The sequence below is a fragment of the Cynocephalus volans genome, chromosome 2 (genome assembly GCF_027409185.1).
Source record: "Cynocephalus volans isolate mCynVol1 chromosome 2, mCynVol1.pri, whole genome shotgun sequence".
In the NCBI taxonomy this organism is placed as follows: domain Eukaryota; kingdom Metazoa; phylum Chordata; class Mammalia; order Dermoptera; family Cynocephalidae; genus Cynocephalus; species Cynocephalus volans.
This window is the reverse complement of record NC_084461.1, coordinates 160,997,657-161,011,510: the sequence shown is the minus strand read 5'-3', so window position 1 is coordinate 161,011,510 and position 13,854 is coordinate 160,997,657. Positions and strand designations below refer to the sequence as shown.

At 42.5% G+C, this 13,854-nt stretch overlaps 1 protein-coding gene across 1 annotated transcript in view; it reads left to right on the top strand.

Annotated features, from left to right (window-relative positions):
- Positions 1-13,594, top strand: part of LOC134369726 (sulfotransferase 1C3-like) — a 30,907-nt gene extending 17,313 nt beyond the window's left edge. The window contains exons 6-8 of the mRNA XM_063086398.1: positions 2,901-2,995; positions 3,134-3,314; positions 11,848-13,594. Of these exons, the coding sequence (XP_062942468.1) occupies positions 2,901-2,995; positions 3,134-3,314; positions 11,848-11,960 (389 nt within the window). The 3' untranslated portion in view covers positions 11,961-13,594. The remainder of the gene's footprint in view (positions 1-2,900; positions 2,996-3,133; positions 3,315-11,847) is intronic.
- Positions 13,595-13,854: the final 260 nt, after the last annotated feature.

The following is a 13,854-nucleotide window of genomic DNA, read 5'->3' as shown; positions in this document are numbered from 1 at the left end:
GTAGGATGAAAGATAAAATCCCACAAATCCTGGATTTGAATCTTAAACAATAAGCTTCAAAAATAAGGAGAGGAGGAGACATGTACCGATGGAAAGACCTAGAGCAGTGGGAAGGTCATGAGATGATGTCCTGCTATTTTGATCTGACAGTGTTATTGCACCACAGGGCTGCCGTGTGCAGACACAAAAGTCGTACACTGCACAACCACAGAGTGCCTTTCCCATAGACCATAATGTACAGTCTTTGACTTCTTCTCTGGCAGAGTCTTCAAATTAGAATTTGCAGTCATGGCCCTTCATCCTCGTCCTAAAGACATCACATCTTCCAGGGCACCAGTCAACCTTTCAAAAAAGCATTTGACCAGAACAGAGCAGGCATCAAATCAGACTGGCAAGGACATCAAAACCTCCACAGAGGAAGAATACCTCAAGAAAACAGCAATGTATAGATGGAAGAAGAGACTAGAGGGTTACAGGGGGTGATTTAGGATGTGAGAACCATCTTCACATATTTGTAAGAGCTCTAATGTAGAAACGTGACTGTAGTTATTTTATTGTAACTGCAGTGGACAGAACACAGACAAATGGATGAAAATTACATGGTCTCTGCTCAATGAATATTTCTCAAATTACTAGAACGTTCATAAATACAATAACTGCATTGTGATGGTGAGAGCACTGAGTCCTTGAACAATCTGACTGTCCTTGAGCAAGTATCTGTCACAATGCTGGGCAAAAGGGCTGTCTCCAAGCAGGAAGTAGTCAGATGACAATGAACAGCTCTTCCTGACCCAAGACTAAACAGAGAGGGAAGACACGAAAAGCACACATTGCCGAAAAGTCAGGATAACAATATTTCAGAGCCATTGCTGACAATGTATTTATTTGATTAACTTTAATTCCCAAATCAAAAAGTATTTTGCAGGGCCCCCATGAATTCGTTGTATCCAAATCTGACCACAACATTCATATTCCCTTGAGAAAAACAAAGACCCAAATGAAATGACTTCCAAAATACAACCTGCTTAGAAACAGGACTCTGTGGAAAAGTCAGTAAGAAATAATCTCCATCAAGCATGTCCCTCAAGTGACTCAAGAAAGATACCTCTGCCAGAACAATTTCTCTAGAAACAAATGAGAAGAAAGAGGAGAGACAGATAATGATAAGGAACGTTAGTTACAGATCTAGAGAGGGCTCTAGGTGAATGGATTTCCTGATATCTGTAGAGGGGATTATTGGGAGCGCAAGGTGAGTGGGAGCAAGGGAAGCAGAAGCATCTAAGCCTCTACGATTCCCCTAGAGTCCTGTGCTGTGTTGGCTACTTTTACATGTCAACTTGGCTGGTCTGTAGTACCCAGTTATTTAATTAAACACCAATACAGGAGTTTCTGTGAAGGTATTTTATAGAGGTGATTAACACCTACAATCAGTTGACTTTAAGTAAAAGAGATTGCTCTCAATGACGTGGGGGGCCTCAGCCAATCTATGGAAGGTCTTAAGAGCAAAACCTGAGGTTTCCTAGGAGAGAAATTCTTCCCTAAGACTGCAACATTAAATCCTGCTTGATTTTCTACAGATTCCAAACTTGCCAGGCTCCACAATTGTAGGAGCCAATTCCGTAAAATACTCATACATGGTCAGGTACCACATAACGATATTTAGGTTAAAATGAACCACATGTCTGACAGTGGTCCCACAAGATTATAATGGCTACACCACACAGCCTAGGTTTGTAGTAGGCTATACCATCTAGGATGTGTGTAAGTACACTTTATGATGGTCCTACAACATCAAAATCACTTAACCACACATTTTTCAGGATGTATTTCCATCATTAAACAACATGTGACTGTATATATAACATACAAAGGTACCTCAAGAAGTTTAGTTTACAAAAAGTTTCACATTATCTTCCAATTCTATTTTTCGATGAACTTTTGGAAGTATATACACACACTTGTATATGTACCCGTTTATGTACACACACATATATATATACATGGATATGTTCTCCTGTTGGTTACTCCGTTGGTTCTGTTTCTCTGGAGAACCCTGACTAACACGTGTGTCAGTCAGCATGACACATGCCAGGGTTCAAGTCAACTGCAAACGCACATCTCTGCTCATACGCATTCAGCAGAGAACATTTCACCCACTTGCTTCCTTGGTCTGTGGACCTATCACCTGATGACAATGTTTTTTGTTATCCTTCAGAAAGTTTCATGTCCACTTTGCACAATGCTTGCAACATAGCAAACACTCAATAAAGATTACTACTGTGCTTATAATTACTCCCCAGAAGCAAACCACAGAGCTGCCATGAGTGCCAGTCTATCAGGGACACTAGATCATCACTGGAAGGAATAAAAATGTGGTACTGGCTAACTCAGGTCTCCACTCATTTCTTACCTACTGGTGAAAAGAAGATGTATCCCATGTTTGCCAAATAGACTTAGCCCATAAAGGGAACTAAAAGTTCTCCCTCGTGGCACCTCTATTTCTGCTGCTGCTGCGTCTTTCTGATTATGCACTTGCAAACTGGGTACACAGCTACGAGGTGAGGGCGGCAGGAGGTCTGCAGCCCTAACACTAAGCTGCCTGTGTCAGTAGTTGAATCTGGAACTAAGTACAAGGAACAGGTGAAGTATTTTATCACCTACATGGTTTCAGGTGAGTCCCAAGACATAGTCCAGGTGGGCAAAGTCACATATAATAAATGTATATTAAAAGTATTTGCTTTAAAGTGTAAAGATGGGCACCTTTTATTAACAGAAAATTACTTACCCATCACTAAATAAGCTGAATAAAAGATATGGAGGCTTATTTCAAAGAGATGCTAAATTATCACCTTGGGTTTGGCCCTGGTCCTGAGAACTAACAGCGCCCCTACCTCTTCCAGTGATGTATGGGTCCTGGTATGACCACGTGAAGGGGTGGTGGGCTGCAAAATACCAACACCGGATCCTCTACCTCTTCTATGAAGACATGAAAAAGGTAAGTGCTACCGAGCATTGTTGGTGAGACCCAGCAAAGCCTCCTTATGATTACATTCTGTACAATAAGCTGTCTCTTGAATTAGCCAATGTCTTCTCTCCACCCCACCCCCATAATGCCATTTTTTCCTGTGGTCAGAATCCAAAACGTGAGATCCACAAGATGCTGGAATTCTTAGAGAAAACCTTGTCAGAGGACGTTATAAATAAGATCGTCCACCATACCTCATTTGAAGTAATGAAGGAAAATCCCATGGCCAACCAAACTGCTGTTCCTTCCAACATATACAATCACACCATCTCGCCATTCATGAGGAAAGGTGGGTGATATTTATTTAACTAAGTTCTAAAAAATATTCTGCCCCATGAGCCAAAACAATTTTATAGTTAGTTTTCAGGAGCAAGTGATACATTTCAGTCCTATTACAGGTCTCTGCCCCCTTCACCCTGTCTGCTTATTGAAAACTGATGCCAGTGGTCCTAAAATATGTGTCCACATCACAGTCCCTGGAGGACCCCCTAAAGCACTGGTGGCTGGGCCCCACTCCCAGAGATTCTGACTGAGTGGGTCTGGGAGTGGCTCTAGAGTTCACCCTTCTCATGATTTCTCAGGTGGTGCTGATGCTGCTGGCCACTTTGAGGATCCCTGTTCTTTGCAAATATAAGACCCAGCACAACCAAAATCTCTTTCTCTTGCATCCTCTCAGCAGCCTTGGGGACCTTCTCCGTTGGTCCATCACTGTTTTGGTTCAGAGCTCTAGTTTAGCACTTAGCACCGAGCTTTGTAGCTGTTTATTTTCCTGTCTGTCTCCAGAGCAAGAATATAGATTGTCCAGAAGAGAATATCATGTTCAGTTTTGTCCACTAGTATCTAGTACAGGGCCTCATACCTTGTAGGAACTCAATAAATGCCTGTTGAGTGAGTGAATGAGCGAGTGTGTGGAAGGATTAATGAGACTTTGTTTATGTCTGTTCTCAGGAGGTTAACAGTCTAGATAGACAGAATAATAGATGCATAAAGTTAATGATAAGAAAGTACAGGGGGAGCTGTACTACTGGGTCCCAAATACCAGTCCACCTGAGTGCATCTAAATAATCTTTAAAAACCCAAACTCCCAGACCCCATACTTGAAGATTCTAATTCACTGGTTAAGTTAGAATTAAGAATTCACTATTGTTATCAAGCACTTCAGATTAATCTTCTTGCCAAGGGGTGGGAAACCAGCAGAAATAAACTAAAAGGAGAATTGGAGGAACAATTCATTAGTTCTGCAGTGGTTGACTGCCAAGATGCAACAGTTTGCAGAAGATCATTAATATCCAAATTTCACTTGTGCAGAAGGAAGTGTCTTTATTTATTTATTTATTTTTAAAATTTATTTATTTATTTATTTATATTTTATTTTGTCGATATACATTGTGGCTGATTATTGTTGCCCCTCACCAAAACCTCCCTCCCTCCTCCCCTCCCCCCACCGATGTCCCCTCTGTTTGCTTGTCGTGTCAACTTCAAGTAATTGTGGTTGTTATATCTTCTTCCCCACCCCCCCGTTTTGTGTGTGTGTGTGTGTGTGTGTGTGTGTGTGTGTGAACTTATATATTAATTTTTAGCTCCCACCAATAAGTGAGAACATGTGGTATTTCTCTTACTGTGCCTGACTCGTTTCAGTTAATATAATTCTCTCAAGGTCCATCCATGTTGTTGCAAATGGCAGTATTTCATTCGTTTATATAGCTGAGTAGTATTCCATTGTGTAGATGTACCACATTTTCTGTATCCACTCATCTGATGATGGACATTTGGGCTGGTTCCAACTCTTGGCTATTGTAAAGAGTGCTGCGATGAACATTGGGGAACAGGTATACCTTCGACTTGATGATTTCCATTCCTCTGGGTATATTCCCAACAGTGGGATAGCTGGGTCGTATGGTAGATCTATCTGCAATTGTTTGAGGAACCTCCATACCATTTTCCATAGAGGCTGCACCGTTTTGCAGTCCCACCAACAATGTATGAGAGTTCCTTTTTCTCTGCAACCTCGCCAGCATTAATTGTTCACAGTCTTTTGGATTTTAGCCAACCTAACTGGGGTTAGATGGTATCTCAATGTGGTTTTGATTTGCATTTCCTGGATGCTGAGTGATGTTGAGCATTTTTTCATATGTCTGTTGGCCATTTGTATATCTTCCTTAGAGAAATGCCTACTTAGCTCTTTTGCCCATTTTTTAATTGGGTTGCTTGTTTTTTTCTTGTAAAGTTGTTTGAGTTCCTTATATATTCTGGATATTAATCCTTTGTCAGATGTATATTTTGCAAATATTTTCTCCCACTCTGTTGGTTGTCTTTTAACTCTGTTAATTGTTTCTTTTGCTGTGCAGAAGCTTTTTAGTTTGATATAATCCCATTTGTTTATTTTTCCTTTGGTTGCCCGTGCTTTTGGGGCCATATTCATGAAGTCTGTGTCCAGTCCTATTTCCTGAAGTGTTTCTCCTATGTTTTCTTTAAGAAGTTTTATTGTTTCAGGGTGTATATTTAAATCCTTAATCCATTTTGAGTTGGTTTTAGTATATGGTGAGAGGTATGGATCTAGTTTCATTCTCCTGCATATGGATATCCAGTTATCCCAGCACCACTTGCTGAAGAGGCAGTCCCTTCCCCAGTGAATAGGCTTGGTGTCTTTGTCAAAGATCAGATGGCAGTAAGTGTGTGGGTTGATTTCTGGATTCTCTATTCTATTCCATTGACCAGTGTGTCTGTTTTTATGCCAGTACCATACTGTTTTGGTTATTATAGCTTTGTAGTATAGCTTAAAGTCAGGTAGTGTTATGCCTCCAGCTTTATTTTTTTGCTCAGCATTGCTTTGGCAACGCATGGTGTTTTATTATTCCATGTAAGTGTCTGGATAGTTCTTTCCATTTCTGAGAAAAATGTCTTTGGAATTTTGATGGGGATTGCATTGAATTTGTATATCACTTTGGGTAGTATGGACATTTTCACTATGTTGATTCTTCCAATCCAAGAGCATGGGATATCTTTCCATCTTCTTGTATCCTCTCTAATTTCTCTCAGCAGTGGTTTGTAGTTCTCATTATAGAGATTTTTCACATCCTTGATTAACTCAATTTCTAAGTATTTTATTATTTGGTGGCTATTGTAAATGGGCAGGCTTTCTTAATTTCTCGTTCTGCATGTTCATTATTGGAGAAAAGAAATGCTACTGATTTTTGTGTGTTGATTTTGTATCCTGCTACTGTGCTGAAATCATTTATCAATTCCAAGAGTTTTTTTGTAGAGGTTTTAGGCTGTTCGATATATAGGATCATGTCATCTGCAAACAGGGACAGTTTGACTTCATCTTTTCCAATCTGGATGCCCTTTATTTCCTTCTCTTTTCTGATTGCTCTGGCTAGTACTTCCAACACTATGTTGAATAGGAGTGGTGAGAGTGAGTGTCCTTGTCTAGTTCCTGTTCTTAATGGAAAAGCTTTCAGCTTTTCCCCATTCAGGATGATATCGGCAGTGGGTTTGCCATATATGGCTTTAATTATGTTGAGATACTTTCCCTCTATACCTAACTTATAGAGGGTCTTTGTCATGAATGAGTGTTGAACTTTATCAAATGCTTTTTCAGCATCTATGGAGATGATCATATGGTTCTTGTGTTTGACTTTATTAATATGGTGTATCACATTTATTGATTTGCGTATGTTGAACCAACCTTGCATCCCTGGGATGAATCCCACTTGATTGTGGTGAATAATTTTACATATGTGTTGCTGTATTCTGTTTGCTGGTATTTTAGTGAGGATTTTTGCATCTATATTCATCAAGGATATTGGCCTGTAGTTTTCTTTTTTGGTTACATCTTTACCTGGTTTTGGTATCAGGATTACGTTTGCTTCATAGAATGAGTTGGGGAGATTTGCGTCTGTTTCAATCTTTTGGAATAGTTTGTAAAGAATCGGTGTCAATTCCTCTTTGAATGTTTGGTAAAATTCTGCTGTGAATCCATCTGGTCCTGGGCTTTTCTTTGTTGGGAGCCTTCTGATAACAGCTTCAATCTCCTTTATTGTTATTGGTCTGTTCAAATTTTCTATGTCTTCATGGTTCAGTTTTGGGAGCTTGTGTGTGTCCAGAAATTTATCCATTTCCTCCAGATTTTCAAATTTGTTGGCGTATAGTTGTTTATAGTAGTCTCGAATGATTCCTTGTATTTCAGATGAATCAGTTGTAATATCGCCTTTTTCATTTCTAATTTTTGTTATTTGAGTCTTCTCTCTTCTTTTTTTTGTTAGCCATGCTAATGGTGTGTCAATTTTATTTATCTTTTCAAAAAACCAACTTTTTGATTCATTGATCTCTTGTATTGTTTTTTGGGTTTCAATTTCATTAAGTTCTGCTCTGATCTTAATGATTTCTTTCCGTCTGCTAACTTTAGGTTTGGATTGTTCTTGTTTTTCTAGTTCTTTAAGGTGAAGTGTTAGGTTGTTCACTTGCCATCTTTCCATTCTTCTGAGGTGAGCATTTAATGCAATAAATTTCCCCCTTAATACTGCTTTTGCAGTATCCCACAGGTTTTGGTATGAGGTATCATTATTTTCATTAGTTTCAATAAATATTTTGATTTCCTGCTTGATGTCTTCTTGGACCCATATGTAATTACGTAGAATGCTGTTTAATTTCCATGTGTTTGTATAGTTTCCAGAGTTTCTTTTGTTATTAATTTCTAGTTTTAATCCATTGTGGTCTGAGAAAATACATGGGATAATTCCAATTTTTTTGAATTTATTGAGACTTGATTTGTGACCTAATATGTGATCTATCCTGGAGAATGATCCATGTGCTGATGAGAAGAATGAATATTCTGAGGTTGTTGGATGGAATGTTCTGTAGATATCTGCCAATTCCAATTGGTCTAGAGTCTTGTTTAGATCTTGTGTTTCTCTACTGATTCTTTGCCTAGATGACCTGTCTAATATTGACAGTGGGGTGTTCAGGTCCCCTGCTATTATGGTATTAGTGTCTATTTCCTTCTTTAGGTCTAATAGAGTTTGTTTTATAAATCTGGCTGCTCCAACATTGGGTGCGTACATATTTCTGATTGTTATGTCTTCTTGATGGATCAGTCCTTTTATCATTGAGTAGTGTCCCTCATTGTCTCTTTTTTATGGTTTTCAGTTTAAAGTCTATTTTGTCAGATATAAGAATAGCTACTCCTGCTCGTTTTTCTTTTCTGTTTGCATGGTAAATCTTTTTCCATCCTTTCACTCTTAGTCTATGTGAATCTTTATCGGTGAGGTGGGTGTGTTGTAGGCAGCATATAGTTGGGTCCTCCTTTTTGATTCAGTCAGCCAGTCTGTGTCTTTTGATTGGGGAATTTAAGCCTTTTACATTAAGAGTTGTTATTGAAAGGTGTTGATTTATTCCTAGCATTTTATTGGTTGTTTGGTTGTCTTAGGTGTCTTTTGTTCCTTGCTTTCTGATTTACTGTTTGGTTTCGGTGTTTGTTGGTTCCTTAGGTTGTAGATAGCGTTTTTCTTTGTTTGTTTTCCCTTCATGAATGCCATTTTTATTATACTAGTGGGTTTTGATTTTTCTTGGGTTTTTATGGCAGTGGTAGTTATTTTTCAGGAACCAAACCCAGTGCTCCCTTGAGGATTTCTTGTAAGGGTGGTCGTGTGGTAGTGAACTCCCGCAGTTTTTGTTTGTCTGAGAAATATACTATTTGCCCTTCATTTCGGAAGGATAGCCTTGCAGTTTCGAGTATTCTTGGCTGGCCATCTTTGTCTTTTAGTATTTTGAATATATCATCCCATTCCTTTCTAGCTTTTAGGGTTTGTGATGAAAAGTCTGATGTTAGCCTGATTGGGGCTCCCTTATAGGTGATTTGACGCTTCTCTCTTGCAGCTTTTAAGATTCTCTCTTTGTCTCTGAGTTTTGCCAATTTGACTATAACATGTCTTGGAGAAGGCCTTTTTGGGTTGAATATGTTTGGAGATCATTGAGCTTCCTGGATCTGAAGATCTGTGATTTTTCCTATACCTGGGAGGTTTTCTGCCACTATTTTGTTGAATATGTTTTCAATGCAATCTCTGTTTTCCTCCCCTTCTGGAATACCCATGACTCGGATATTTGAGCACTTAAGGTTGTCTGATATCTCTCTCAGATTTTCTTCAATGTCTTTGACTCTTTTTTCTTTCTTTTTGTCTGCTTGTGTTATTTCAAACAGCCCATCTTCAAGTTCAGAGGTTCTGTCTTCAACTTCAACGAGTCTGCTGGTTAAACTCTCCGTTGTGTTTTTTATTTCGCTGAATAACTTCTTCAGTTCAGCAAGTTCTGCTACATTTTTTTTCAGGACATTGATTTCCTTGTACATTTCCTCTTTCAGGTCCTGTATACTTTTCCTCATTTCATCATGATGTCTAGCTGAGTTTTCTTGTATCTCATTCAGTTTCCCTAGAATTATCACTCGAAATTCCTTGTCAGTCATTTCAAGGGCTTCTTGTTCTATAGGATCTAGAGTTTGAGATTTATTAACTTTTGGTGGTGTACTTTCTTGATTTTTTGTATTTCTGGTATCTTTTTTTTGATGTTTATTCATTGTTGCAGGGGGTTTCACAGTCTACTGGTTTGAGACTATTGACTAACTAAGATGTTGCTCTGGTTGCCAATTTCGTATGGCTACCTCCGTGACTGCTCAGTTGGCCTCTAGTGCCTTGTGTGTATGGTTGCCTCGGGTCTTGGGCCTCTCCGGGGAGCCACCTCTCTGGTCAGCTTGGACTCTCCTGGGCTGCTGGATCACATACAACAGGGTGTGCGATCTCTGCTGAGCTTCCACTTCCCGTGCAGGACTTCTCCCTGTTCCGTGCGCTCTGGCCCAGGCTGTTGGATCGTGCAGTGGCGACCCCACATGGTGTGTGGTTTCTGTTGAGTCTCCACCTCCCTAGCTGGACGTCTGCCCGCTGTGTGCGCACTGGGCTGGGTGGGGACGTGTCTTCTGCAACCCTCGTGTATCAGCTGGGCCTTCAAGACCCTGCTCGGTACCGCCTCGCCCAGGAAGTCTACCAGGTTTCTGCTAGGCACAGACGACCGGTCGCTCTGGGTGACTTTGTAGCACTGTGTAGATCTTTCTCGGGACTTATCACCTTCCTCCTGGTATCGCGGTTATTTGTGTACTTGTCTTATCTCCCACACCAGAGCGTGAGCTCCTCGGGGGAGGAGCCCGCAGCACACGGTTCACCTTTGTATCCCCCCGGCGTGGACCGAGTCCGGTGCCCGCCTGCAGTCAGCTCTCCGGCAGGTTCAAGCGGACTTGGGAACTCTCTAACCACACTATTCCTAACCAGAAATTGGTTAGGAATTTTTCCAAACTGGTGGCCGCAGAGACAGTATCTGCCTCCCAGTAACAGGATGTTTACTGGGGGCGGAGCCCAGGGTGCGGTGGAGTGACAGTCGGCCCCGCCCGTACTTCCCCGCCCGTACTTCCTTGCCCTCCCGACGCTGGCCGGGACGCCTCACGCCACCAGCCCCGCCAGAGAACCACGGAGGGAGTGGGAGGGGAGGCCGGCCTGCAGGCCCCGGGAAGCCCCGTGCTGGGGCAAGCAAGTGGGAAGGCTCAGTGAGGAGCCAAGCCAGGCGAGGAGGACAGGCTTGGCTGAGCCAGGCTGCAGCTGCCACCACCTGAGAAAATGGAGGCAGCCCCGGGGGCAGTGAGTGGCCCGGTGATGCAGGCGGAAGCCGGGCGGGCATCTGCCCCCTGAGCAGGGCCGGGTCGGGGGTCACTCACAGGGCTGTGCCAGGTCGGGCGCTCCCTCTCTGCCTCTGGTTTTTCGCCTTCCCCGTTCTTGGCTCCCGCCACCTCGGACTGCTTGCTCAGTCCCGCCGCGTGGCTCGGGCGCTCCCAGGAACCTTCTTTTATGCCGGCCTGAAACCTCGAATCATGAATAGGGCAGCTGGCCGCCTTCAGCACGGCCCCGGCCTCCAGGATCCTGGCTGTGTTCCCTGTTTAGAGACTCGCTTTTGCAGCTGAGAAACAGTTCTTTTCCTGCTCCGTACTTCAAAGCTGTTGCCTGTAAACGAGGCAGCCTCTCCTGCCAAGGGCAAAGTGGCGGTCAGCCCCCACAACTGGCCACCAGCAGTGGTCCTCCCTTAAGAGACGGCAAGAGGAAGGTCCACAAGTTTCCCAGCTGCCTAAGGCCCAGTGGCCGCCTTTTCCACCTCGGCTACTCCGCGCCAACCGCCACAGCCACCGCCATCTTGAAACTCAGAATGAAGTGTCTTTAATTCTCCCCAATAAGAAAGATCTTATCCACTGAGGAAACTGTTGCCTTGTAAGATGTTTCACTGTGCCTGAGGAAATGATACAGGAAGTGCTTGAGGAGGTCCATGACGGTAACCAGTTCTGGACATTAGGCTGGATGCCCCAGAGCCAATCACGAACAGGGGGCACAACAAGGCAACACAGGCAGAGCTCTCAGGGGAGCCTGTGGAATTTGAAGAAGGGAGCATGAGAGTGACATGTGTCTTGTGAAGGGAAATTCAGGTGGATGGGGTTAGGGACCATCAGTGGGAGGAAGGTAGGTGAGTGGAACTGAGGGACCCATCAGTCGTGGCAAGGTAGGTGGATGTTGCTGAGGGACCATCAGGGGTGAGAAGTAGGTCAATGGGGCCACAGGACCAAGTGGTGGGAGGGAAGGAGGATCGAGCTGAGGGTCCATTAGTGATGCGAAGATAGGAGGATGGGGCTGAGGTTCCATCAGTAGTGGTAAGAAAGGTGGATGGGGCTGAGGGTCCATTGGGTTGGTAGGTGGAGAGACTAAAGGGCCACTCATGAACTTTTTGATGCCCTACAGGAATGCCTGGAGACTGGAAATACCATTTCACTGTGGCTATGAATGAGAAATTTGATGAGCATTATAAGAAGAAAATGGCAGGGACCACACTGACCTTCTGCACAGAGATCTAAGAAAAGAAAAAAAAAGGAGAATATGCCAAGTGCCTTTTATTGTATGGGGCAGGGAGTTGAGGCTCAGTGTGAAGCTTATTAGCATTCAGTTTCTGTCTTCCAGGGGCTTGGCTAGACTGCTATAGAAGTAAAACATGATTTAAAATATTGACCAACATGCTACTACAGTAAATAAAATAAGTGCATTGGAAAGCAGTGGCTGGGCTCCATGGAGACTTTTAAATGCAAGTGTGTTTTTTTGTGCATAATTGGTAAGGCAAGAACAAACAATTGCATGTTGCATTCACGTGTGTAACCTAACATGGATTTCACAGCAAACAAGAGATCAGTATTATGAACCTATCACTAAGAGAAGAGACTATGGCTAGGCGTGGAGCTTTATCTATAAGTAATTACTTGTAATAGAGAAGAGCTGATAAGTAGGGTTCAGTCATAATTGATCTAATATGGAGATATGCAACTAAATTGCCTCTGAAAAAATAAATCAATGAGAAAGCAAGGTTACTTTTCTCAAATTTGATTAGTACCCAGTTTTTTAAGCAAAAGAGCTTGAATTCAAGAAATCAAGCAGCGAGTACTGAAAAATCTTTCCTTAATGTAAATGCATCTGCTCTATGTACCTGATCTGTAAACCAAGATTTGGGACAAAAGCACCATGACTGTGTTGCCATTTCTCTTGACAGTCTCCCTTGAATCAATTCAACAAGCATGATCTCAGATTTATTATAAATTTAGGGCTTCAGCTATGCTCCACTAAAGCCCTGGCTTTTTATATGACTGAACACAACTGTCTCTTTAGGAGGGAGTAGTCCTGAGAGGCTTTGGTATTGTGGGTAGTGCCACCTGGGCAGATGGCCTCAGAAAGGTGACTATCCAGTGGAGACCAGGGCTGCACCTACCTGTCCGCTAGAGAGCAAGGCATGTGCCAGAAAGGGGGAGAATTTGGAGATGTTAAACTCAGAAGTAAAATGAGAGCAACTGAAGATGTCTCAGTTACCATCTCGACAGGTGGTGAGGAACAGCATACAGAGGTCCTAATGCACAGAACAAAGTAACCTCTCAGTGGTTGTGATTATTGTCCCTACCTCACTGTGGAAATAAGGCGGTGATATTTCCCCGAGGCAAAGGAGAAATTCTATCCATGCTCTGGCAAAGTTATACAGTAGATAATGAGATATTTAAATAAGAAAGGAAAGCAGCTAGTCCCTAGAGCCTGCTGTAAGGAAGGAGGACAGAGATGGTACATCAGCTGAGAGGTGTCCCTGGGGTGAAGTTTCCCAGGCTGCCACCATCCAACCCGGTAGCCCAACTACCTAGAATAGAACCTTCATGTTGTGCTGATGATCCAGGGGGAGAGATTTCCACCACTGCTCCTTAAAGGCATAGGAAGAATAAAAGAGATTCTTTGATCACCACGGAATTATTGGTGCACTTAAAGGACCGGTGTGCTTCGCAATTTGAGAGGAGAAAAGACATAACAAATAGTGAGTTCTGGGACCCAAGGTATTGTCCAAGTCCAAAGTAGGCCTCAGAAGTGGAGCAGGGAGACAAAAGGAAAAGTGAGCCTTGTTTTCCTACTTGGAAGTGATTCTCTATTGATTGAAAAGCAATTGAATGGTGTGAATAAAGACATTTCCTCTGCCACCCTTTGGACTTGAGTGTTCATGACCAACTAATACAAAGATCATTTTCTGTATGCGATGGATTGTACCTGCATGCCCTTGCAAGAATTAAGGGGCACGATGCTGAGATTCCAGGTGTATAACAGAGGCTGATGTGTTTGGGGCAAAGCATTTTGTCTGTATGAATATAATGCTGAGAATTGGGAAAGGGTTGGGAACCCTTTGATGAAAGATCATAGAAAGTAGGAACAAAGTAGACATGTGCTTCTTCC